The 25,469-nt window shown below is 36.2% G+C and overlaps 1 protein-coding gene across 1 annotated transcript in view; it reads right to left on the bottom strand.

Moving 5' to 3' along the window:
- LOC122576551 (probable G-protein coupled receptor 158) overlaps nucleotides 1-25,469 on the bottom strand; it is a 160,631-nt gene that overhangs the window by 113,827 nt on the left and 21,335 nt on the right. The window contains exon 2 of the mRNA XM_043747012.1: nucleotides 5,003-5,186. Coding sequence (XP_043602947.1) covers nucleotides 5,003-5,186 — 184 coding nt within the window. The remainder of the gene's footprint in view (nucleotides 1-5,002; nucleotides 5,187-25,469) is intronic.

Genomic DNA, 25,469 nt, shown 5'->3' with positions numbered 1-25,469 from the left:
CGCTCAGTTTTAATTACAATTTAGAGACAAATAACATTATAAAATATAATAATATAATATAATATAATTGTACGATACTAATAGCTTTTAATAATGGTATCGCGTATGGTATTTTTCGAAACATGGTGTTGCATGGTGAGGACAACGTATACACTGTCCTCTTGTTACACCATTTTATTGCTACATTACACCATATTATGTGGTACAACGCATGCAAATATGATTTTCAGAATGTCACAATAATATTAAATGCTTCATGTATGTTAAATCTAAAATATGCTGAAGTAAATTATACACATTATACTAATTTGATACGTTCCAATATAAAATAATATACTTAAACGTACAAATACAATTACACTCTAACTCTACTGGGTTGGCAACTAAGTGATTGCGGATTTTGCCATCAGGTGGTATTGACAAAATCCGCAATTACTTAGTTGTTAACCCAATATATCCATACAACTTGATGTACAAGCTAATATACTGTGTAATGAACACAGAGATATATCAAATATATTCAACACGCTTTATCACGTATTCAATGTTGTTATACCTGATACAACATGTAGTACATACTGAATATACGTAATATACTTGGCTATATTCTAGTATCCCTGTATAGTCGAAACCACTAAAGTATTTGAAATATTCGGATGCATTTCAATCTGCCATTACGTTTAACCGTATCAAATGTACTACGTTTTCATATATTACTATACCATATCTTCATTTGCATCCTACTACATGGTACTGCATCAGCACGCGGAGATACTGTAATAATTACTTTTAGGCTCCTATAACTCAAACATCGCCATCAAATAATTTCCAGAGAACAATATCGTGAATCTGTCTCTTACAAATCGTTCTATTTGCCGATAGATATTGGGTTGGCAACTAAGTGACCTACATTACCACCTAATGACAAAATCCGCAATGACTTAGATGCCAACCCAAATAGAAAGGAACAGAACGCACAGATAAAAATGCGCAAACGTAAAATTCAAACGATTTGAAGAGTTTCAGATGGAAGATAGAGAAGAGGCGCATAGCCTCTGTTCAATTACCTATGGCTGTCTGTTCGCGTGGTTATTAAAACGGATAAATCTTGTTTGTCGTTGATTCTTCACCCGATTGTAATTTTCCGCGCCAAAACATCGAATTAAATCGCTCTCGTATGGATCCGCACGGTTGTTCGCGTGCGTTCGTCCAATAAATTAGAAACAATTGGGCGGATTAGAATTTCGGTTGGTTCACGCGACCCTGCCATGTCATCGAGCTAGTTGATCCTACAGATAAGCACAGGTAAATAATGCGCTATTACTTTCACGCCTAACCTTTCACGCTTAAACAGATTGGCCCATAAACGATAGGAAATTGTTCTCAGCTTTGCCACGCGTTCCGAAGTAAAAGTATTTTCGTTGTATGCAGTGGCTGATGAAGATATTGCAACGCATAGCGCAGAAAATTCCTACGAACGTATTACGTGCACTACGCGTGACTTTTCTCATATTTTGCAGCATCGAGGCACGAGTATCGCGGTTGTAACAGTAAAATTTGAAACTAGTCTGAAAATGTGTATAAAGGCTGCAAGATGTTTGTTGCAAACGTACGTTAAGCGAAAAATTATTATACAGCATCAACTGTAGTATTGGTTTAGCAATTTTGTCAATAGGTGGCATTGGCAAAATCCGCCATTACTTAGTTGCCAACCCAATATATTGGATATACAATCGGTGCTGAAGACGATCCCACTAAATATTACGGTTTATTAATTTAATGAAGGATTAATTGTTGAGTGTTTAAATATTTTGATGATCTTCGCCAAGTACGTGTTTTGTAACTGACACTGTATAGTAAATGCAAGAGCCGAGTTGCTTGGAGGATTTGTTTGTATCGAAATTTGATAGTGTTGAAACGATATGGAAACTTTGCACGGCATTCAAGTCGATGTATACGGAATACCGTTTTTTGAAATTTGAATTTGAATTTTATCTCTTATTGAATGCCACTGAATCGCGTTAGTAAAGAAGGAATTTACTATAAGACACGTATACCAGTATGTAGAATTTACAATGAAAGTATAGAACTTCGTTAGCGTGTGTTAATTTATAATTTGAATATTCCTGTGATTTTCTCGTGTGAACTAATATTTGGGAAAATTGGCGTGAAGCTTCCTGTGAAACCTGATTTAACGCCTGAAGAAGTTCCCTGTTCAACGTAATAATTTTACAATGCATAGATTATAACAAACGGATTTACAAATGAAGAAATTACAACAGCTGAAGCACCAAGTTTTTTTCTATTCTAACTATTCTGAAAATTCTCACAAATGTGGAATATGATGAGGTAAAATAGTCGACGAAACATAGAAAAGAAATTCGCATCGATTAACCTAATAAAAAAACGTTACAAAACTTTCAAATCTAACCGAATAATATTTATGTTAAAATGGAAGCATATATTATTACAATTTGAACAAATATGATCCGTGTAGTTAATTATGTTGGAAATTAATTGCCTAGGGCACACGGTGATATACGTGGAAGGGACAGTGTGGACGAATGAAAAAGCTGAAATTTGTCGAGATATAGTACATAAAATATATTATAGGTATAAGATATAACATATGTGAAGCTTCTATATTATTCGATATCAAGGTTTCTCTACATAGTTGTGTGTTTTGTTTGAAGCCCGTATTTAGTAAATATTCCATTATTTGTGTATTCCAACCACGTGCGTCTAGTTCTGTTGGTTCTATGCTATTTGTTTTCACGCAATATTGCATGTATATTATGTACAAGAAAATAGATTAAACGTGAAGATTAAATTATAATATATATAATATAACCTTCTATATTAAAATTTAAATATATATATATATATATATATATATATATGAAAATATACAAAAGCACTGAACCAAAGGAAGTTTAAAATTGCTACTTGTAAATTAATGTATTATCAATTTGTTTAACAGATTAGCGAAAGGGAATATTGTACATGAAAATAAATTATGAAATTACGTATGAAAATAAAGCATAGAATTACATGCGAAAATAGATTATGAAATTATACATGGAAATATGCAAATGGATGGACTAAAGAAAATTTTTACTTGCCAATTAGTTAATAGATTAATAAAACAGAATATTGTACATGCACGAAGATCATAAAATTATACATGGAATTATGCAAAGGGGCAGACTAAAAATAGTTTCAAATTGCTATTTAGCTAGAAAAATTTACCGAATGTCCAGCTGGACAAATTGTAAAGTACAAACTAAATAAAAGAAGAAAGGAAAAGAAAAAAAATTGCTACTTGTGGATTAACATACTACCAATTGGTTAATTGGATAATAAAAAATATGAACGTCGTAATGAAATATACAATTATACATGGAATTGGATTAGAAAATTATACATGGAAATAAATTATCAAATTATAAATGGAAATATGCTAAGGGACGAACTAAAGGTAATTTTAAATTCCCACTAGTGCATTAAAATAATATATTGCCAATTGGTTAACAGATTAGTGAAGCAGAATATTACACATGGACAAAAATTATAGAATTAAACATGGAAATATGGAAACGAGTGGACTGAAAGAAGTTTAAAATTGCTACTTGTAGATTAATACATCAACAAGTAGTTAATAGGTTAATGAAACAAAATATCATATTTGTACAGCGTTGCTTGCCCAAAATGGCGCGTATAGAATAAAAACGAGGAAGAAAGTTCTATTGGAAAGTTTAAAAAGTGTAGATGATCGACAGTTGCGGAGAAGTTAAGAAATTCATAGTTCAAAAACGCTTCAAAAACGTTATCCTTCCAGCTGTTGCCGTACAGTTCTTCAAAAATTTTTTGTAATAACTCTTAGGTGGGGGGGGGGGGGGGAATATGTATAAGCCGCTTCGTTCGCAAGCGATTTCAAAAGCTTTATTCGTGACGTGGAAGCTCCCAACGAACGGAACAACGCTTTATTGTCAACAAATATTAATATTTTCTACTAGAAACTAAAAAATTTGTTCCTATTGTTTCTCGAAAATTTCTAAAATGTCTAATCCCACGACGGAATGAATAAAAATTTTATTATCGAACAATATGGCGAATACCGTCGTCGATGGCTATCACAGATATCAACGATCACTTGTACTTTTATCGTAAAAATCTTTTTGACGAAGATATCGAACGACGATCGAAACGCTGAAAAGCGACGGAGCGAAATTTCTATCTTTATAAATCGGCTATCAAATTTAATATCTATAAATCATCAGTTTGACGTGCGAGTTCTAATAAGACTATTATATGGTCTGTTATAGTTCTCCATATTAGTACCATAAACCAGACGAACATAAGTTACATTGCGTTGATCATGAAAGAAATTACTTGGTGTCTATAAAAGAGAAAGATCTTGCAGTTTTACGATGTTGTTATATTTGCAGAGGATTAGAAGAAATCTTGAAAATTCCTTCTCGGAGATTCTTCGATTCATTCGATTTATTTGTTATAACAAAATAGCAAGCGTAGATAGATAGCGCATATAATAAATTAATAGCACGATAGTGGTAAATTACAATAGACAGGAAACGAAAATGTTAGGCACGGTAGGCATTCTCTTGTAAAAGAAATAAATATAAAAAACTGGATGAAATTGCATTAATTATACTAATTGTATTATTCGTTAGTTTACTTAAAATTCGAATGGTACGCGATTCAGAGGAATTCTAGTTTCAATGAAAGATTCAGCTTAAAAAAGGAATATTATAAAATAAAGGACCTCGATAAAAGTAAATTAAAAGGAAAAGTCCACACGATTAAGAAATTTATCGAACAAATCTTCCTTTCGAAACATCCATAAAATTCCACAGATAAACGAAATAAGTCTAGAGCTACAAAACTATATACACGTTTCCTGTCTACGTTGAGAATCATCGGTTCTGACAGTTGCAGCATTTACCACTGCATTTTCGAAATTCATAGAATATAAACGACTTACTTGAAGAAGTAGGTGTCGTTGACGTATCCGAAAAAGGGAACAGTGTAGGTCAACATCCAAATATTTCCACCGCCGCAATCGTAGTAGGGTTTCGACCATCTACCATCCTCGTATTTCACCGTCAGGATTTCGTCTTCCTCGCGTTCCGTATGCGTCGTTTCGTTCAGCGTATACGTGTGAAAACCTGGACAACGAAATAACAGTGGATTTCAATAAACTTTACATGACAGCAAGTATATTTTTACTTTATTAATTTAAGACTAAATGTATAGAATACAGAACATAAATAAGATAATTCAATAGTGACGTAGCTTTTCTAAATGAAACCATGCTTCTATGGCGCAGTTTGTAGTTCTCTACAAAAAGGTATTGAGGCGCTGGTGTCGATAAATGAATAGTTCGAAAGATAGTTTGCGTCTGGTCTTGTAAAACTTATCGTACGAAAGGCAAAGGAAACGTAAATATGAAAACATCGCGTTGTTCTCTTTTGTCTTGCATACAACACACACACACATACGTCGAACAACTTTCATCCGAAACATTGTTTCGTATTTTTGATATTTATAGAAATAATCACGCGTAGACATTCAAAACGGACAGATGGCGTGTATCACGCTTATATTGGCAATCTATAATACTTAAACGGGTATTATAACAGTCAGGTTAAATTAAAAATAGTCTAGGTTACATTCATTAATACCAGACTGCGACAGAAGAAAGGTTTTCTACGCGTTACGTTGCGAGAAACTCTTAACCCGGTCGAAATATATAAATATTCACATTTACAGATTAAGGGTTAACTTTATTTTCATCGTTTAGCATTAAAATTTACTATTGACGTTTACACGATATGTTTATGATAAAAATCCGCAATACTTCAATGGACCAGCAACGGTTTAGGTTAGATCGCTTCTAGATTAAATATATTGAAATTTATCACTTACCACCAACGAAATTTATCACCAGAACCGCACAAAGAAGTTAAATATTCTAAAACTAATTAATTCGATCGACACTGTGAAGAAGAGAATAGAGAAATTTCTGAATTGCGAAGCTTTTGTACGTATTAATTAATACTAACGCAGAACGATACGACCGACGTCACTTGTACCGTTCCCGATGTTTACCCAAATCGAACTGATTGAAATTGTGGAACGCAGAACGCTAGCGCCGATTGAACGTTAGGTCACAATATAAGGAAAATAATACATGAACTGAGTGTATACATAATCTGTTACTCGATCCATAAGCGTTTGAATGTAAGAAAACAAAGCAGCTGCGCAAATATCGAAATTCTTAGTCATCTATAATCCAATAGTATGTATAATTATATATTAATATTAATGTCGACGTTAAGCCAGATTATAATTAGATTGCGGATTTTTACGCATTTATAGGAGATTAAAAATTGGAAAATATGCAGAAATATACAACATATTCAAAGTACAGTATTTATTTCAATATTCAATGGGTGAAATAAATTTCTACTTAAATTCCATTTGTTCAATTAATTTGCGTAAAAATCCACAGTCTAATAATTACGTATGATCGAACAAGGAACTTATTTGATACATCTGACGTAAATAAATTTGATATAATGAAAAGAAGAGAATAACCTATATTGATCTATGGAATATTAGTCTCTAACAACATATCAATTTTATTGAATGTTCACCGTTTCAATGATCGTATCGTGCAATGGACAGGGAAAATTTGTACAAAAACGCAGTATATTTTATATTTTGATCCGACATATTATTCAAATATATCCGCAACAAACAGAGGATTTTTCAAATTAAAAACACAAAGCAGGATTTTTTTCGATGGACATATCGGATCTTTTCGTATTGTTATTCGTATTTGTATTTTACTAAATACGTTTCACTGGCACATCTGACGATTTCGTTTCCCTTTGTTCCCGGTGTCTATTGGCAGATTATACGTTTACGGTTTTCATTCGCCAACGAAGAAAATATCGAGTGAACCTGAGGAGATTGCGAAATATAAAATGACGTGATATTATCGAGCATGATCAACAGCGGAAGAATTAATTAACAGGTCGAAGCAGATTTTCTCGCATCTTCTCTCGTTGGGAAACAATGGTCAGCCTGTCGATTTCGTTTTTCATTCTCTTCATGGATAATAACTCGCGTGTGTAGGGAATCTTCGATAAAAAGTTACGTCCAACCTGTCCCGCGCGATAGTTTTTGCACTGTATTTTATTAAATAACGTAACGTGCATATTACTATAATTACATATACATAAGGAAAAAGTTATGTTAACAAGAATTACAAGAATATTGATCTTCTATGGAAAATTTTATTTAATGGAAATAGAAAATAGAAATTCACATTTAACGTGAATATTTTAATGGTGATATAAATAATGATAATAGTGATATATATTCGGTATTACATTATTTTACGTAATTTTATAATATTTCCATTTTAATATTCGAAACATGAAATATTAAAGATGATAATGATACAATATAAATATTAAATATTCATTTCAATACAAGTATTGAATTCCTGACTTTCTGTAATTAATAGTTTAATTAACAAAATGGAAATTTTCTCCGAAAATTTGTTTCAATAATTTGCATAAATAATTATATGAAAATTTGCAAAAATAATTCGTACATATAATCTGTATAAATAAGAGATCTCGAAGACTGAAATTTTGAAAATCTACAATCTACCTAAGTAACAAAATTTATCGTTTGTACTTATACAAATCTGTAAAAACTGTAACATATAAAAGGGAATTCTCCTTTTGATTTCTATAAGTAAGCACTTTTCAAACCCGGGATCCCATTTTTCATGGAACGTGGAGATTCACTAAGAACGAAACGGTATCGACGATTTTCCCGTTTCTTACATTTGGATCATAAGATTTGAAGCGATATTCGAATCCGGGAACCGTGCAAAATATACGAGACGCGTTAGGTGAGAAATTCAACTTCCATACATTTCTGATCGTCGATTCGACATGCTATAGCTTCAGGCTGCTAAAAGAAATCTAGTATGAAGGGTGGAAAAAGGGTGGTTCCCCTCGTATCTCGGCTTCGTTCATCGACAGAAGAGGCAACAGAAGAATTTTGTTCGAGATTACGAATTCTGGATGAAGTTTAACATTTCCCCTTGGCCCACCCCACTCTTCAACTTTCCGATGAACTTCGATCACGTGAAATCGATTTTGAAATCGTAATACCTTTACTCATACTTAACTAAAATCTTCTATCCCCCAGGCTTTCCATAATATTCGAACTTTAAATGAAATGTACATTATACGATCATGAAGGGTGAAGGTTTCGCCAAGTATAGGTTAGGTTTCAGTTAAATCAGGTAAAGTTAAGGTTATGTTCGATTTACATCGAATATGCCTCGTATAATGAAATATTGTCTTTAAAGAATGGAGGAGTTTATCAATTGATATATTTTACGGTATTATAAACTAAAGAGACAAGCAGGGAAAAAGCAATCAATTTGTGCTGCTGGTTTTACAGCATTTTTTTATCTCATATTTTTCCAATGTAATTCTATACATTGTTAAATTGGTTAAGCGTTTGGAATCGTAGATTTAGAATGCCTTCCGCGGGAAATGGGACATTTGTATCAAAAAAGTTGCAAGCCAAGATAAAGTTTGATTTATTGCGCCTGTTTTCCATAAACTTTTTAATCTGGCGACTGTTTTATTGTTGCACGAGATAGTGCGGCCCACTGCTATATCGACGAATATTTTGTACAGCTGTCGCAAGCGAATTCTACTGACGGATCATCTTCTTCCGATTTACTGACATATTTAAATCTCAACGAATTTAAAAAAAAATTAAGAATAAAGAAGACTTTAGACAAAAGAGAACATTAACAAATTTAGAAAAATAAATTTTAATTTAATTAAGGTTAATAGCTATATACTAAAATTTCACATATTTAAATCTTTCAGTTTTGATGATGAGTATTAAAATGGAATGGATTTTATGATTTATTAATATTTTACTTTTGTATAATCCTTCAAAATTCAATTTTTTTTAAATCTCGATCACTATCATTGTCTTCACGCGAGATGACTATTAATTCCTAAATACTTCACCTAGAGTACTTTCGATCCACGGCGATACGAAACCACTTCCCGCGTCATTACTCTAAATAACCTAACTTAACCTTGCCTAAAAGCTTCATCGCCTCCTAAAACCGAGAACTGTCTCCTCACAATATTCTCCAACCCCATACTACACTATAATTTTCACTCCTAACACCTAAAATTTCCTCTTCAAAATCAACCTAACCTCAATAAGGAGCGGATAATTATAATTTACCCGGGGAGGTACAGTGAGAAGAGAAAGTTTATAAAATAGGAAGTACAAAGGTGCATACCATGATTCTACAAGATGGATTTATATTTAATAAGACCAATGAATAAATGTAAGGTACGCTACAGAAGACAATGGCGGATAAAAAAAAGTTTAAAAATCAGTGCATATGAATTTTGGTTACTTTTAACTAGACTTGACATTTTTTACCATGTTGGCAACAGTCACCTATCCTGTAGTATAATCGTATAGTAAAATTATGGTGTCTTTTGTACTGTTTACTTTATAAACTATCTTCTATCTGTTGTAAATGACTGCTACCAATATCGTACAATATTAGTATAGGACACCCGTTACAAAAATTCATACTGTGTTAACTTTAAACTTTCTTTTATACTCGTATACATTCATCATGTGTACCAAACTCGTACAGTTAAAGCGAAATAAGGTAGTGAGAGAAAGAAAGAGAGAGAGAGAGAGAGAGAGGGAGAAAAGAATAGCCAATAAAAGGTCCGTTGAAAAACACAAACAGGGAAGGAAATTACCGCGAAGAGTCGAGCAGATGACGGAAATAGCGTTTCGTCGAAGCCGTTGTTTCCTTAGCCGCTTTCGTTTCCTCCTCTGTCTATCGATAACGCTCTTATTTGCCGTAAGCTTCCGTTCCGGACGAAATTGCTCGGGCTTTATCGGTCTCACCCTACTTCCGGCCTGGGGAATGCGAGAAACGTTATTTGCACTGGAATCCTGACAGCATTGTCTCCATTCGTTGAGCCCGCTTTATTCGACGATAACTTTACATCGCGCGATCCTAACCTATACTCGCTTCATGGACTAACTATGATCACTGTGCTTTATTGTAGCTACCTTATATCCGGTTGGTGGGACACGATCTTGATTCTACGAATCGACTGAAGATAACGCGATTTTCTTCGTGCTTTGTTCAACATGTCCTTTGTTAGCTAACAATGTTTTGTGCCATTCTTGATAATAGATATCAGTTAGGCTGGGCAGCCTTATGTACAAATTTTACAATACTTGGAAAGTTTACAAATTTGATAATATTTAGAAAATTTACAAATATTGCAATATTTACAAAATTCACAAATTTCAAGAATGGCCGATGTACTTTACTGCAGATACTTACATGTATCTGGTTGCTGGAATACATCCTCATTTCTATGGATGAGCTGAATATATACCGCAATTCCCTTGGTGCTTTGTTCAGAGTTTCTTTTTCATTGAGTGACAATACGCTGCCAGCCCTGGTAGTAGAAATTGGTAGATCTGGGAAACTCATTTTTTATGCATTCGTGGGAAATTCAAATTTACAGATTTTACAAAAATTTTCACAATGTGTAATAATACAGAGAAACATACGGGATGTCCACTAATGAATTTGGATCAGATTAACTATAATACAAGAGACTTTCCAAAATTTCAATTAAATTAACCCAAACCTAGACATGACCCAATTACATTTCAGGAAAAAACATACCCATTCATTTGCATCCTCAAACGTGTATAACTTTAATCAATAATCAGTGAAATAGACTATCCGCTTTATTGACTTAACTGATAATTAACAGATCAGCTACAGAAAAAAAATTCGAGATAATTAACCAAGGACAGCCCGTTATACCAGCAAGAAATAACCTAATTCTGTTTCATAAGCATACCAATCCTCTCTACATATATACACATCCTACATTTAAAGACAAACAGTGTTACCATCATCATGTTACCAGGGCTACCATTGTGCTAATTACCATTCACGTTTCAGGATTGGATTCTATTATAGATAATAGACAATATGTAATACAGGTATAGATAATAGGTATGACACAATATAGATCAATTTAGATATACTTAATAACAGTGACTGCTGATATACTGTAATTTATCAAGCAATCAACTTGTGACCATTTTGAATATTTTATGGAAAGATTTCCCACTGTTATAAGGACGCAATGAGACATCGTGGAGTCAAACATCTCAACAAGTCCCTTCTACCGCATAACCTCACTCCTAACCTAACTCCTGCGCTGATTATTCGACTGAACAAAATGTCACACTTTTGAATTCTATCCGTGTGAAAATGCTTTCCTCAAGACCTTATCTCGTCTTCGCCTTAAATCTCCGTGAAACCATATTTCCGAGCATCCATGTTCATTTAGAACTATTCCTAGCTCTCACTAGCGAATATACCTGAATATAGCTGAATCTGGGATTCGGCTTGCGGGAAGATTTAAAGAGGACAGAAGCTGGCGAGAGGAAGTAGCTGAAACAGGCCTCAGACGTGGGTGTATAAAGCGCGATGATGGAGGTTAGGATTAAGCGGAATAAATAACGATCATGCGAAATAGAATTGGATCTTCCGCGTCCTTGATGTAGAAATACTCCTTGAAGGACGATTCTATTGCTCTGAGTCGGGATTTTCCGAGACAAACTTTTTAAATAATTCGTATCTCATCGAAGAATGAACTTGAAAAACTATTCGACGAGACGCTAGATAGAATTGGAAAAGAACGACTTGGAAAAGCGAAATATCAATAGTTTCGAATTAAAGTAAGATGTGATTTTACATTGTCAATGACTCAAAGACTTTTGTACAGATCGTTCACATCGATACAAGCCACTTATTCATAAAGCACGATATTCAACATGGCTTCGGGTGGTTATCATTAAATTGCAAATTCTCTGGACCATCGCTACGAGAAAGGAACTACAAACACTGAAAATATACGTTGACCCAAAAATTCCCTTAGGAATACTCAGAGGGCACCATGGTATTAAGTTACTCGAGAGAACATCTTGGAGATGCGAATTGCTGGCAATGCCAACCTCACGGCATGAGCATAGGGTGCAAAATTAAGAAACCCACGTTAACGTTCTTCTTAAGATTGAGCTGGTTTAATCTCGAACACTACATAGATCGTATTATAACCTCACGCTTTAGTTGGTAATCAACATTTTTACCTACGGTAATTAACTCTGACACTTTGATATTTATCATCCAGTTGCGCAAAATAACGTAACAGCCGGTTCGAGTAAATATTGCACGAATCCTAACCTATACTAGGATAACCTAACCCAACCCATGAATTGTTGATTAGATTAGATGAAGAATTTATGTAGAAGGTTTTGTAACGAAGTTTCGTAATTCTAGAAGTTTTAATCCAGTAATATACTTAAGTAATATACCTAAATATACTTAGCATATTTAGGTAGCATACTTAATATTTTTAGGTATCTCTATGGGAATAAGTCAGAATTATGGAAGCTTGTTCAGAATAGAACGTTAATCGTCAACTTAAACAAACGAAATAGAGAAATTCTTAAGAAACAGAGTTGACCAATTTGACTAATAAAGTTCAGGTATTATATTAATTTTATTAAAACAAAATAATATATATATTATTATTATCTTTAAACACACCATAGTGAACATACTAAACTTTAAGACTTTACATAAATTCCCTACAAATTAGTGGTCTACCAGATACATTTCGCGCCGCAATTTCACAGAATAATCTGGGGTCCTCCCCAGATGTTATCAAAGTATTTCCCAAAGGGCCAGTTTCTTCCTCTGTCGTTTCTTTCGTACCTTTGCTTTTACGATGCTCTTTCTGTGTCTTTTAAAACAAGAATACCACGATAATTTAAGTCGCCGTTAATAGACACAGAGTGGAACACCAGCAGCATTTTTCCTGCCTCGTTATTCATCAACCAATAAAATTTTACGCAGCGCCGAACGATCGGACCGCGTTATTTTTTTACCTCGTTCGAACTCTTTCCTCGAGCGAATCGCTACAGCTGCAGCTCTTAGAAAAGCTACAGAGACGGCGCTCGACTTTGCTCCACCGAGTGATGTTGATTCACTTCCGGCCGAATTCGCGCAGGCTTTTAATTGGAAAACGGTTTTTAAAGTTGCCAAATGGAAACTTCTTAAGTGAATTCAGCTTTCGCCCTTTTGTCCGAAGCGATGGTAGCGTGAAAATGAAACAGAGTTAAGAAACAATTTCCAAACGAGTATTTGATTACAAACGAACCTTTCCAATCGAAATCTAGCAAAGCTTATTCTTAGAAATTAGTTCAATTTCGTGTGTTTCTATTCCCTTTTGTTTAATGAATATTAATATTGCTGTGGTGATAGGTTTTCGACGAGGAGAATTAAGATTGCTTGGGTCAGAACAATGAACCTGCGGAATAAAACATCTACAGTCTAATAAGATCTAATTAACTCCATAATTTCACTTATATTATATCAAAAAATGTTACTATATATTCCCTATATTCCCCATGCAAGCCTGCCACCTGAAACTTCAAACGAGATAAAACCTTCAGACCCTAACCTAACTTTACAGAGACGCGTACGTAGATGAAGGGGGCAAGATGGCTTCTGCTTTCTTCGAACATAGTAGACGATAAATATCCGTTGATCGTTCGATAGGTGAATTCAGTCCAGATCAGACAGATTCCAATAACGTCTTTGTATCCTAGTAAAATTATTCCTGAGAAAAGAAAGAGAAAGGGGAAGAGTAAGTTTATTGCAAAGTACGAGAACAGAGGAATAGAACGTCGTGTGAATATTGGCTGAATCGTGGAGAAATCTGGATATATCGTCGGGCTACGACACTTCCAGCCGATAACGAAACGATATTAGCGGCGGTGTTGTATCCAGCTTAAACAGGATTTGCCCTCGTGATCACGTGATTGAGATACGCAGCTCGTTTTACGACGATCAGCCTTCCAAACGGTGGCTTTCATTATCAAATACCAGACTGGGCCGTGGTTAATGCGAATTAATTAAAAAGAGAACGTGCCCGGGGATAATCGTCCTGCTCTAGATTCCAAACTTGGAAGGGTCATTTATGGATGAAAAGAGCTGAGTCCTGGAGAAAATATTCGACCGGTTTGAAACGTCAATTTTTAGGTTAGTTAGCTAGGTTATCTGGATTCTAGGGACTTAATACTTTGTGATTGGCATTTGAGAAAAATCTTGGTCAAATAAATTTTGACGAAATGTTCAAATTGATAAAAACAATTATATATATTTGTACATCGTAGACAAGCACTTGAATAAAATTTTATTATACGTACTCGTCGAATGCAGAATCTCTAAAATCAACATTCTAACACTAACAGAAAGTATATAACGAATATAAAAATAAATACAGAAATAATTGTGCGTATAAAATATAAGATAAATTCCAATTTTCCTATAAAATTTTGTTCCATTGCTTCTTCCTAGCTCGAAAATAAAATTAGGCCGAGTGTGGGTTAAATTCGACCATAAAATCACTTGGCCACTGCGAACGTATTAAAATTCTTCCATTTGTCAAGTCAATGAATCTCGAGTTATTTGAAAGTAGAACTAAGCGAACTTTACGCTCGACTGACTATCTGTACTAAAACTATACAATTGGGTATCTGTATTAATACAGCTGCTTTCAATTACAAAGCCATTTTCAACCTGAAAATCACTATGAACTAGTGAACAATTCTCAGTATATCCCTATTGCACCTACGGTCATGTTTGCAGAGACATTCTTGATAAAGGTGGTCTGATGTATTTCTAGAGCAGGATCACGTTAGATTATTGATCAGAATTGGAAAGAGGAACAAAGATCCCGGTCGAAATAGCTTTATTCTCGGTCGAGCGAACGATGAAACATTTATCGTGTTCCAAGGCACCTGACTTGAGATTGGTGACATGTATTTCTAGCACGGATCCACTTCAGGCTGGACAATTTAAAGGAATATTTCATACTCTTAACTTGAAATTCGTCGGAATATTGATCAAGGCATTTGTACTTTCATATGCAATGGAACCAGGCGAATGAAACAATGAAATTTTTTAATCGAATCAAACTTTGTCAAAGACTAAATTAGCTTCAAATTACCTAACCTAACGAGGACCGAGTAAGCTTCCACTGACGAAATCTTTTTGTGCGATCTTCTAAATTGCTTCTAAACTGTAAAATTATTTTTTAACGATCCAGTCCAACGAAGATCGAATAAGCTTCCATCGACAAGACCAAAATTATTCGATCGGATCAAAGTTAATCAAACGGCCTGGATTAGCTTGCAGGTAATTTGAAAGTTTGTTTTTGAATGGTCCAGTCCAATAAGAATGAAAGAGGTTCCCATTCGCGAGACTTTTTACTCCATGGTAAATTAATCAGAGGCTAAATGAAATCTTGGTAGTGAATTAAATGAAGAAATGGCCTGGATATTCAGCCCCTAGATCGAGGAAGCACAAGAAGTATAAAAATACTGGGTTCCATAAGACAGGTCTGGCTAGGAATCGATCCGACCATTGGTCAATACTATTTCCACTTGCATCGATCAGCTACAAGGCCGTGCTTATTATGCTGGACTACACTGACCTTTCACATCAGCTATCCAACTTTCTTGTCAGATTTCAACAGCTCTTTGCTACAAGAGTGGCGATTAGATTTTCGCCCGACCTGGATCGTGCGACCAGACACAGCTAGGTATCGGCAAACGGGGCTAAACATATTTTCTACCACGGCCAGTCTGTCGTTCACCAGTCAGGTTAACTTTTCGGCTGGGGGATAATCGAATAAACGCTGGTCCCTAGGTGCTGACCGAGGCCTCCTTTTCTAATCGTTCTAGGCTCATCCAATAGAAACTATACCGGTGGGTGTGATGGAAGAATGTCCATGTACTGTCACCGTTATAAATTAACGTGACACGACATTGTTGGATAAGAGAAGCCGGTTGTGCAATGCCGTAACCTTTAAAAGTCGAGTGACTGCACCGTGAAGTTAGGTTAGGTTGACATCGCGGTACTGGAAACTAAGTGAAGCTAGCAGACTGTGTCCTCAAGTTGTTCGTAAACTTATGATTGTTAATTTTCAATATTCTTTGAGAAAGTTTCTGAGTATTACACTGGAATTTGGTGGAAATTCTGGAACACTCTCGAAGCCTGAAACTTCATTTCGAAATACAGTAACAGCGAGGCACAATCGATCGAAGTCCAGGCGCTAAAAATTTAGTCCAAAAGGATTCGAGTGCCAGAGTTTGAAAATTTCAGATGCCACTGGCAAATTGCAGGAAACTTGATATTCTATCAATTGTAATGTAACACGGTATCATCTCGACTATGCCAAATTCTGGCAATCCCAATTTCGCACCTTATGACTTGGACAATTCCGAATGTGGACAGTCTCGGTTTAGAATACGGATCGAGCGTCTTGCTATCATAGGCATCAGCCACGTTACGCCAATAATTTCGTATTCATCAAGGAAAAGGGGATTCGCCTTTAAATATCAACTTATAAATAATCCTGACATTTCCTTTCTCGTCCAGTTACAGATCCAACGACCTGAAAACACGAAACCACAGAGGTAGACGTTCTTGGTGACCCAAGAGCCCCGTCCTTTTCGTAATTCGTCTTACGACCAGCTCGTAGCTCCATCAGCTCATCCAGTTGGAAACATCGACTCGAGAGATTTTAGATCTTAATACATAAAGGTCGTAGAGGGCGTGGCAGATGCGTTTGTAGTACAATCGGACAGAAAATTATTTTTTATATCAGAGTTTTATATTAGAACAGAAATTTGTCTCGTTTGCTAAATGACATTTTGGAATCTTAAATTTCCGAAAAATTCTGTAAATTGATCGCTGGTTTCAAATTTCCCCCGACAAAATCTCCGAGCATAGCGCTTTGCGTCTGGAAATATCAAATTCCATGATTCTTCCAACTTATCAAGTTGGACCATTTTTAATTCCGATAATCGCGATTTCAGATGGCGCCACAGTAACAAAGGACAGTATCGACAGTGGTGTATCGATGATCTGTGCGCCCTGGGAAAAGTCTCTTGTCTAATCGACAATTGGTTGGCCGCTCGGTCCGATACGGATCGCAGTATGATCGAGTGTGGTTGCATACGTGCAGGGGCTGAATAGGCTGAGAGGAAAAAGGTGGCTGACTATGAATGGAAGATGAGTGTTCCGGGCTTTCGTGCGGATAAATAGAGGCACACACGGTTTCATAGGGAACTCGTCGATCTGGAATACTCGCAGGATCAACCTGAATGTTCCATCTATCAGCTGCGATTCGAATTTGAATTTTCCTGGGATTTGTAAAGGTCTTTTATCCGATCCTCATGACTTCTAAATGATCGTCTCTTTTCAGGATAACGGGGTCAATCTAGCGTGATACCATTTCACTCTGAAGCTACATTTTAACGTGCACATATACATATTTCTATCTGTTTTACATTTTTCGCTACTTATCTTACTCTTTCGTGCGGCTACGTGTTTCTTTCATTTGCCTGTTACGTATCCGCTTGTTACCTAACAATTATTCCCTTAAATTATCTATCGGCTTGGCAACTAAGTGATTGCGGATTTTGCCATTACCACCTAGTGACAAAATCCGCAATCACTTAGTTGCCAAACCAATACTTACGATCGTCGTTGCTTTTTGCTCGAAAAGTATAAAATCAAGAAACATACGATGAATGTTGGATTGTAATTCTGTGCGTTAGAAACCGTATCGAGGCAACTGTATCGTACCGATTTGACGAACCATACGAAAGAGAACTATTCATCCCGGTGAAAGAAATATAAATGGCGGCGATACAAAGAAGCAAAAATACTGGATCTTTGCCACGTTAATTAACGTTAAACGTTACTTTCAAATAAAATTCGAGGTAAAATGGCGTTTCTAATTTTGCAGCAGCGAAATGTAGAGCTACTCGAGATTGAAATATCCCTATCCCGGCGTTGCTCGGCGTGTCTATGAAGCAGCCATTTCAATTTTACAATAGCGTGTCGTTTATCATTTTGTTTGTTCGCGAACTCGCGAAGTAGCTATGAATAGAATGCCAAGTGGTAATAACTCTTGATGACAATACCTCCACAGATACACATATATAAGACAGGATAACGCGCATTATGAAATGTAGCGTAAATAAATACGAACACGACAGATGGCGCGATTGTCCTATGAAAATGTACAGGGCCGGCGTAACCTTTTGCGGGGCCTGAATACACGTTCAAATTCTACACTTAAATTTTACAACGAGGAATTATATATTTACAAATGCTGTTACCTATTGTATACTTTTTATAAGCAGTTTTTGAAGCAAATTCAAGTAATATTTTTTCGCGTCCATAATTCGCTTTCAAGGGGCAAAAAATTCAATGAAAGTACATGATCTGTAATCATGGATGACTTTTGCAAAAAATTATTGATGTAATTTAATTCCTCTAAAAGGTACATTTCTCTGAAAGCGCCTGGATTTTTTTTATCTAAAGTGGTTTCCAGGATACGAGGACTTTATGGAGTTACACTGAACTTTGATGATTTTTGTCACTCCTTTAAACTGAATCATCGCTACCAAAAAAATGTCTTGCATCTGTTAATGGTATCATCATTCTGTAAAAAGTTAATCAGAATCGGTGTTTTTAATTGGATAATTTTCGTAGACCGCGGGGCCCCTCAGAACGCGAGGTCGGTTTCCGGCGAACGCGCTCAACCTGCCTTGCGCCGGCCCTGAGAATGTAAATATATCGTGAAACCTTTGGCTTTCTACGTTACACGCGAATTCCGTCTCCCTATGAACTAAACAAAAAAACCTGTCCACCTGGCGAATGTGCTGTTTATCAAATTTAGAAACAATCCTACTTTGAATATTTCACAATGTTTCTCTGCATTTCCGCATCTTCAATTTTCCCATAAAAACATATCGCAGATAGAAATCCAGTCTACTCGGAATCACAATTTCCGCTACGAAACCAATTCTATTAGGTTGGCAACTAAGTGATTGCGGATTTTGTCAATACCACCTAATGACAAAATCCGCAATCACTTAGTTGCCAGTACGTCGAATACGTTTCGACCATAAATCTGCCAAGAGGAAGAAACAACAGTTACTGGAAATTCGTGCATCGTTCTAGGAAAACAGAGGGCGTAAAAATCTGCCGGCACGTTGATCGTCCATCGTCGCCGGCAAATGGTTTTCGGTGTTTTCATTGTATTCGTTTTTACCGTTCCATTTCTCCACCTCGGCGCCATCGAATCGCTGCGTATACCGCGTCGGCCTCTGTCAATACGACTAACCTTTTAGCCCTGTCCACTTGTCCCGCGTTTTCGGAACAGTGAACCGTGAACAAGAGCGGCGACCAGTTTCTTTAATCTTATTTCGTAGTCGGCTAGCTCTTTGCTTCGTTCGATGTTTGTTATTGGACCGTGAACAGAGAAGCTACGACAGCAGGATTTCTTTGATGAGAAATCGACGAATCCGTCTCCGGTGCCCATTACTTCGGCTCGTTTCTAGTCCGCGTATAGAGGGTCCGGAAAGCTAGTTTAATCTACTGGATAAGTTTTAAACGAGAACCTTTTATTCCTAATTAATCAACCGACGAGCGGATTACGAGTTACCACATCGAGGTAATCGTGGCACACGAGGCAGATTTCACGTGGTTTATGGGGTTTCAGTGGTTTATATTATGTTGGCAACTAAGTGATTGCGGATTCTGTCAATGCCACCTAACGTCAAAATCTGTAATCACTTAGTTGCCAACCTAATATATGGTCTTGTAGATTGTTTCGAGAAAAGTGAACTAATATAGGTTAGTATATATATATGTGTGTGTGTGTGTGATATAGGATAGTGGTGTTTTTAACCCTTTGCACTCGAAAGGCGACTATAAGTCATCATCTACAAAGATCTAAGGAAGTCACCATGGGCCTACTGGTATTTATACAATTACAGAAAACTGGCTTGTCTGTAGCCCGCTGCGTCATCTCTGCAAGGCATGCTTCTAGAAAACTATGAGTCTCAGAGGCCCTTCAAATTGATTTAGTACCAACCAATAGTGAATGGCTTCGAGGAAAGAAAGAAAACTAAATTTTTCCTTGAAATGGGGTCCGCTTCAACAATTTTGCATATGTACAGATATACGTTGTTACTGTAGTTTTAGAATGAAATGAGTAGAGAACAACACTAAGAGTAAATATAGTATAATAAAATATATATAACGTAATAGTACAATATAATGAAACAAAAATATATATATATTTATACACATGTTACATTTATACAGCGAGCAAGTGACTATAGGCACAAAACTGATTCTTCACAGTGATCTGTATGTTTTCGTGATCGTCTCTGACCGGTGCAAAGCATAAATATTCCTCGTACGCATCACACAACCCGTATACTTTATACTAACGATATCGACCGAATATTACGATCTGCACACCCATACGAAGATTTAATATTTTGCTGTTTATAATACCGACATAGGATAAAGAAGGATTGAATTATTTCTCACTTTTAATATCAAACAAAATGAATTTGCGTTATACGCAGGAAATGTAACGTGATTTCGAATGCACGTCACGCGCAGATACCTTCGCGCTAAGCTATGTACATCGAAGTGTCGCCTAATAAATAATTCGATGAAGATGAAGAATTACGATCGTGGTGAGCGCATTTACCGAGGAAAAAAAATATCAGCATCACGATAGCGGACGGAGCCAAGTCAAGATCGTGATCGTGATTCTGTCATCACCGCGATAAATCACTGTGACGAATCACTGTTAGTAATTTCACCCGTCGTCTCTACCGATCTCACGACCAACACCGATAACACGGCCATCGTCTGACAGATCGTGTTTCAGCAACGGCGATTCGTGGTCTTTCTTTTCGTTAAGCGTCCAGTTCGTTGCAAAGTCACGGTATATTACACGGTTTATGTACACGGTCCCCATCTGCTAGGGGAAACCCCTACGATATCCAGCGAGAAAAAAATTCCTATCGTTCGTGTGCGCGCTGTTCGAGGGTCGACTGTGTTTGTCACGCGGTTACTGTATTTGGCTGCGTCGCTCTCTCGCGCTGAGCGTGTTTATTTTGCCAAAGCACTTTTTTCGCCATAGTCTGATGGAGAAATATAGACGGGCGGACTCTGAGCACGTGACAGATGTGTTGGTATACAGACTTCGACGACTGGACACGTGATTAGCCAAAAATAGCAAACAGCTATTTTTCCACTGAACTTTTTCAAAATGTAATTGTACAAAGTGGTTTAATCGATAAGAGGAATGAAAATATTCTCTGTTCGTTCTTTTATGGAAATATCGTAGCCGACGTCGGTGTTCCGTATTTGGCTACCTATCCCATGTTATTTAGGCTTCTGTAATATTTTTCTTCTCTTTCTTTTATTTAATTTACCTTTCTTTAATAGCGTCAATTCGATATTGGAAACTGTTCGTAACGTTAGAAACATAAGTCTGCTCTTAAGTCGAGCGTAAGTACGAGTACACATAAAAATTGTTTATTCGTTCCGATTGATTTTGTACAGGCATGAAGTTCGAAAAACGGAATGATCTTCCATGTTTGGCTAGTCTGATATTCGCACGAGTTGGATAAACTCGATCGATAACACGGAACGTTAACTCGTACGAATTGTTGGTAGTTTCGTTTTCGCAGTAGGTTGTCGTTCGAACAAGGACACGCCATTTCCAACGCATCGTCGTATCGTTGTTTTGACGATCGATTTACGATGATGTAGCGATCGCGATTTCGATCACAATGTGCTTCTAAGATGGCAGAATTACGAGTATCAATTCTTACGACCTTTGGAATCAATCGAACCTGTCGGTTCCACACTCGAACCCATAGGATTTTCCGAGTCAACGATCAACTCGCGTAAACTTTCCGCCACGAGCGTGTCGCCTTAGATCTTGAGATTTTCTGCGACGTTTGCTCCGACCGATTAAAAATTATAGTACGTTCGATCGATATCTCGCGGAATTTTAATTCAGTTAAACGCAGTGAGATGGGGTCGACGATTTGTGTGGAAATTGAAGAAAGGAAAATACAATGGGACGATGGAATATCTAGGTTATAATCGGTCGTAGGATTTAATTAAAAACGTTTCAATCTTAGTGAATGGGGATTAATCGAGTTCGTAATTGCCGCGCCAATTTATCCAGTAACGTTCTGATCGTTTGATAATCCGTTTATTTTACGCCAATCACTGTTTTCATTGTCGCTCGAATAGTTTTAAGTGCCGTCCCTGCTGGCTTCGTTTTCCTTTCGCGATCGTATTTTACGAAAGTTTGACGTGTTAATTGGGGAAGAAGTGGAACAGTTGTAAACGCAATAGCTAGATTCGAGTTTAAGTGAAAATCATTGAGAAACATGAAAAATATCCAAAGTACAGCACTCGTTGTAATATTTAGCGAGCGAGCCAATTTTCCGATCAATCTCTTCTTTAATCACATTGAGCATTTTTATTACACTTTTCGAAAACTGTCCGACACTGATGTGTTTTAATAATCTGTCATACTAATATTTAGCATATATTATAAATATATGTAATAATAGTACGTTATGATTGTTCTAGTAACACGTTATAGCAATCCATTATACTAATTTGTTCTAATAACGTGTCAAAGTAATGCATTTTAACAATCCATTATACTAATTTGTTCTGATAACTTGTTACAGTAATGCATTATAATAATCCATTGTACTAATTTGTTCTAACAACATGTTACAGTAATGCGCTGTAATAATCCATTGTACTAATTTGTTCTAACAACATGTTACAGTAATGCGCTATAATAATCCATTGTACTAATTTGTTCTAACAACATATTATAGTAATGTATTATAACAGTCCACCGTACTAATTTGTTCTAATAACGTGTCATAGTAATGTATTATAACAGTCCACTGCACTAATTTGTTCTAATAACATGTTACAGTAATGCATTATAAGAGCCCACTGCACTAATTTGTTCTAATAACTTGTTATAGTAATGTATTATAGCAGTCCACTGCACTAATTTGTTCTAATAACTTGTCATAGTAATGTATTATAGCAGTCCACTGCACTAATTTGTTCTAATAACTTGTCATAGTAATGTATTATAACAGTCCACTGCACTAATTTGTTCTAATAACATGTTACAGTAATGCGCTATAATAATCCATTGTACTAATTTGTTCTAACAACATATTATAGTAATGTATTATAACAGTCCACTGCACTAATTTGTTCTAATAACATGTTACAGTAATGCACTATAACAGTCCACTGCACTAATTTGTTCTAACAATATATTATAGTAATGCGCTATAATAGTCCATTGTACTAATTTGTTCTAACAACATATTATAGTAATGTATTATAATAGTCCACTGTACTAATTTGTTCTAATAATATGTTACAGTAATGCACTATAACAATCCACTGCACTAATTTGTTCTAATAACATGTTACAGTAATGCGCTATAACAATCCACTGCACTAATTTGTTCTAATAACATGTTACAGTAATGCACTATAACAGTCCACTGCACTAATTTGTTCTAATAACATGTTACAGTAATGCACTATAACAGTCCACTGCACTAATTTGTTCTAACAACATATTACAGTAATGCACTATAATTGTCGGCTGTACTAATTTTTTTCTAATAACACATTATGGTAACGTATCGTAACGATCCATTACACTAATTTGTTCTAATAGCACGTTATAGTAATGCACTATAATAATCCACTGTACTAATTTTTTCTAATAACACGTTATGGTAACGTATCGTAACGATCTATTACACTAATTTGTTCTAATAACAGGTAATAGTAATGCATTGTTCATTACGCTAATTTGTCTAATAATACGTCGTATTGATGCATCGTAAGGACATATCAGCACAGTATATTAACGCGTACTAACACAGAACACGTATCACCGTGTATACGATACACGTGGTATATACTCATCTTTCAAATATGATTGCATGGGCAAAGAAGCAATCAACTAAAGTAAATCAACTAAATCGTGATATTCGCTGAACAAGTCCCGAAATAAAGAACCGCCCTAATGATAAATACGATATACGCAGCAAAAAGGAGTTCTCTCCAAGGACGAGAAACGAGGCGCGCAGAATGGCCATCGACGTGAATACAGCCCCTGTCAAGCTCAGAATCTCATGGTTCATCGGTGTTTTTCGGACTCGCGAAGGGACCACCGTCTCCCTTTTCCTTACCAGACCGTACGATTAGCCTTCTAGCAGAGATAAAACCGCCATGGGACGAGTTTCGTTTTTTTCCTCCTCTCTCTGTCTCTCCCTGTCTCTCCCTAAACGAAAGAAGGTTCGCACGAGAGGATACTAGTCGAAGTGGTTTGTCGGTGACCAGAGGGAGCCCCTAGTCGCTTACCGAGGTAATAATTTATGTTCCAGCGTACAAATATAGCAGCCAATAATCGTAGCCTCCGGCAAACTATCGTAGGAATGACAGAACACGAGGAAAACACGAAAGGCCGAAAGTGTGGAAAGCCAAGTAAAGAGATGGAAACGTGGGAAATCAGACGAGAAACGTTTGATATGGACACGTGATATCGATGCATTCCGGGCTTCGTTAAGCTGGGAAAACAAAGGATTAGCTTCTTTTGTTGTGGATCCCAAGCCATTCGTTAACGATGTGTGTGTACGTTTCATTTGTTTTCCTAATTACCGACGCAGCAATCGTATTACCATGCGAGGGGCGCAGAAGTTTGTGGTTCGTGGAATATGCGGATCGTTTATTTCGGATAGGAGGCAATTTTTTGGAAAAATTGACCGGACGAGAAATTTACGTATATTTCAAGGTGAAATTTTTATTTACATTTGAACGATTTGATGTTCAAATCATATGGAATGAAAAGGTGAGAAAATCAACGTTCGCTTTACATTTCTTCAGAGCTAGAAGCACAAGTACAAGGGGGAATTGATTTTTTCCCAAACTGCGCCAGAAGACAATTTTTCCTCGTCGTATCATCCGCTTTCTTTCCTATTGCAACGATTCTATAAACGACCTTGAGGATTTCTATTTCGCAAAAAATCAAGAAACAGGCTTCAGCTTGTAATTAACCGCAGCACTGCGCTCTTCCAACTTTGTATTTCTCCCATCCCACTGACCTCACTGAAGAAACAAAACAGTCAAACTCGAAGATGGTATCCCGTAGCCATGCACATGTTATTTAGCAATTAAGTTAGAAAAATTTACCAAATGTCCAACTGGACAAATTGTAATAAAAAAAAATTAAATAAAAAAAAAAATACCAGCCACAAAGAAATCCACTTCTGGCAGCTTAGTTGCCTTCGTCCAACGT

Source organism: Bombus pyrosoma, linkage group LG16, assembly GCF_014825855.1.
Source record: "Bombus pyrosoma isolate SC7728 linkage group LG16, ASM1482585v1, whole genome shotgun sequence".
Lineage (NCBI taxonomy): Eukaryota > Metazoa > Arthropoda > Insecta > Hymenoptera > Apidae > Bombus > Bombus pyrosoma.
The sequence above is the reverse complement of the archived record's forward strand: the minus strand, read 5'-3'. Positions and strand labels throughout refer to the sequence as shown.